Source organism: Condylura cristata, unplaced genomic scaffold (assembly GCF_000260355.1).
Source record: "Condylura cristata isolate star-nosed mole 26May11 unplaced genomic scaffold, ConCri1.0 scaffold00005, whole genome shotgun sequence".
NCBI classification, from domain to species: Eukaryota; Metazoa; Chordata; class Mammalia; order Eulipotyphla; family Talpidae; genus Condylura; species Condylura cristata.
Window position 1 is genome coordinate 42316265 of NW_004567106.1, and position 2572 is coordinate 42318836.

Genomic DNA, 2572 nt, shown 5'->3' on the forward strand with positions numbered 1-2572 from the left:
AAATGGGATCAAAATCATTGGGGGCAGTGAAGTGCGCTGGACTGTGGTGATGGCACATGGGTGACTTGGTGATAGGAAACCCATGGGGATTACAATTGAGATGGAAAAAACTGTACAAAATGATGTAAAAATAAACTATTAAAATAATAGTTTTAAAAATTATAAAATAAAAAAATAAAAAGTTAGATTAAAAAAAGTCATTGGGGTTTTTGATAGGCTCCTGGAACATTTGAATATCTCTTCTTTTTCCTATTTAAATCCAGTTGGCTTAATTCTTGTAATAGTAGTTGTCATTCTCTTCTAGTTGATTTTATTCCAAACAGTGCATATTGATTTGATTCCTGCTTCCTTTATTGCTATTTTATTTTGTAATTTAAAAAGAAATGTATAAAACTGTTAGGATTTTTTTAGTGTGAGTTAATATATTTTTTTCAGAGTTAATATATTTTTGTCTTTCAGAGTCAAAATGTACATGTTCAAACAAAAGGAGGTGAAGTGATCTGCCTGGGAACAGTTTATGGAAATGTAGATATTCATGCATCAGATAAAAGTGTAAGGTTCAAACTTACTTTCTTTATTGAAATAACATTGCTTTGTATATGTTTCTGGGGTGTATCATCAAGCGTCAGCATGTATATGTACTACATTAAATTCTCCATGAAAAGTTCCGTTCTCTCACTCACCCTATCATTGGCGTCTTTGACTCAGTTTGCCCAACTCTTTACCTCTTTCCTCCTGTAGTCACTAGTCTTATAGTCTAAAAGTTTATTGTTATTTTATTTAGTTAATCCACTTGTTATACCCCATCTAAGTAAAAACATCTAACTTATTTCACTAAGCATTCAATTCTTTAGGTCTATTCATATTGTTGCAAATTTTCGAGTTTCTTCTTGTCTAGCTGAATAGTGTTCCATTGTGTATACTTACCACATATTCATTATCCAGTCATATGTCCGTGGGCACTTGGTTAGTTTTCAGCTGTTGCCTATTATAAATAAAGCTGCAGTAAGCACAAGAGTGTTCTTTTCAAATGAATGAACTTCATTTTTATTATTTTTTTTTGTAATTGCAGATTGCATCAGGTTGGTTCACATAGTTTAGGTCTACAAAATGTGTGGCTTAACATTTCTTTTTTAATGCATTTTACCTCACTACTAAGTTCAGATCTGAAACTGAGGTGATTAAATATTATTATGGCTTAAATTTTAGTTTGTAATTTATTTTGATAATTAATTCCTTATTTGGAATCAATAACAGTTTTAAATAATGTTTGATGCTAGTTCTGGAAAGATTTTTATTTTTATGATTGTGGGTTAAATCAATCAGTAAGTAATAACCCTGGTATTGGGGTTAAATTTTTATGTGCTAAATCTTGTTTATTTTGTCTTTTAAAGAATAAGTTTCAGAAGTTAACTGTCTTCAGTATTTTCCACAAGATGGCACCATTACATATCATTACTGTTTTCCAAGAGCTTTTGTTAGCCTAGAAATGTCAGCTGTTAACTGTGAATGTAAGCCTATAACTTGTATTTTTTAATCAATTTTTACTTTTGTAATTTAGTATAGCAACAAGAATAAATACATGACTTCTTTCTTAGCTTGGCGTACAAAGCTACCATGCTTCCTTGAAACTTGGCTGTTATTACTTGTTCAATTTATTAATGACTTGAAATAACTAGACTTGTGAATTTTTTTCTTTTCATGTAGAAAAGAAAATTATAATTGCATCTGTCAGGGAGTTATTAATTTTTGTTTGGTCCTACATTTCTCTCTTTGTACTTTAAATAGCTACTGCTGCTAATAAGAAACTATGTAGTTGAATCCAAAGAAATTGTTTTTGACTGTTTTTCTATATCAATTACTATAGATCAAGTCTCAGTATTTTGTTGCAAATCATGGTACCTTAAGTTTAATTGTTCTGGTTAGTATCTGATGCAATGCATTATCTGTGACCTTTAAATGAATTTTTTGGGGGATGACAGGTGAAAATAACATCTCTATTATTGTGGTGGGGAAGGGTTTGTACTTTAACTTGCTTCAGTGAGGCAGGGGAGAATATTTTTCTTGCATCCCAAATGGTAAAATATTTTGTTCCTTAAACAATGTAAATCCTTTACATTTCCCAGATACTAATAAGGAGTCTCCTAATGATTTTATTTGGTTTAGGGGAGAGTCTAATCAAAAGTTCCTCTTTGCCAACTCAGTTAAGTTTCAAATATTCTTTCAATGTTTATCTTTTTGGTATTTCCCCAAACAACTTCACTATCTATAAAAAACTAGAGTATTTCCAATTGTTAATCTACTTCATGGAAATACTTGAAAAGTATGAAACTATGCAAAAAACAACTTTTCATGAAGAAATTTTGTAGTTCAAAGATTTTTTTTCCCCAGAATTTTGTACCTGTACTGTACTGCTGAGGAATAAAAAAACATTTGTATCCTCATAGATCTGAAGTTATTTAGTAAGATATCTTTTGTATGAGACATATTGAAACTAGATTTAAAGTAATAATTCCTGTGAGTCTACAATTAGCTTAAAAGAAACTGTGATGGGCCCTCCCTGGTGGCTCAG

At 30.7% G+C, this 2572-nt stretch overlaps 1 protein-coding gene across 4 annotated transcripts in view; it reads left to right on the top strand.

The window, feature by feature from the left end:
* FAM185A (family with sequence similarity 185, member A) overlaps positions 1 to 2572 on the top strand; it is a 33571-nt gene that overhangs the window by 5952 nt on the left and 25047 nt on the right. For all 4 annotated transcript variants that reach the window (XR_001145116.1, XM_004677154.2, XM_012721111.1 and 1 more), the window contains exon 3: positions 460 to 552. Coding sequence is in view for 3 of the 4 variants with exons in the window: in XM_004677154.2 (XP_004677211.1) it covers positions 460 to 552 (93 nt within the window). In the remaining variant the exon portion in view is untranslated. The remainder of the gene's footprint in view (positions 1 to 459; positions 553 to 2572) is intronic.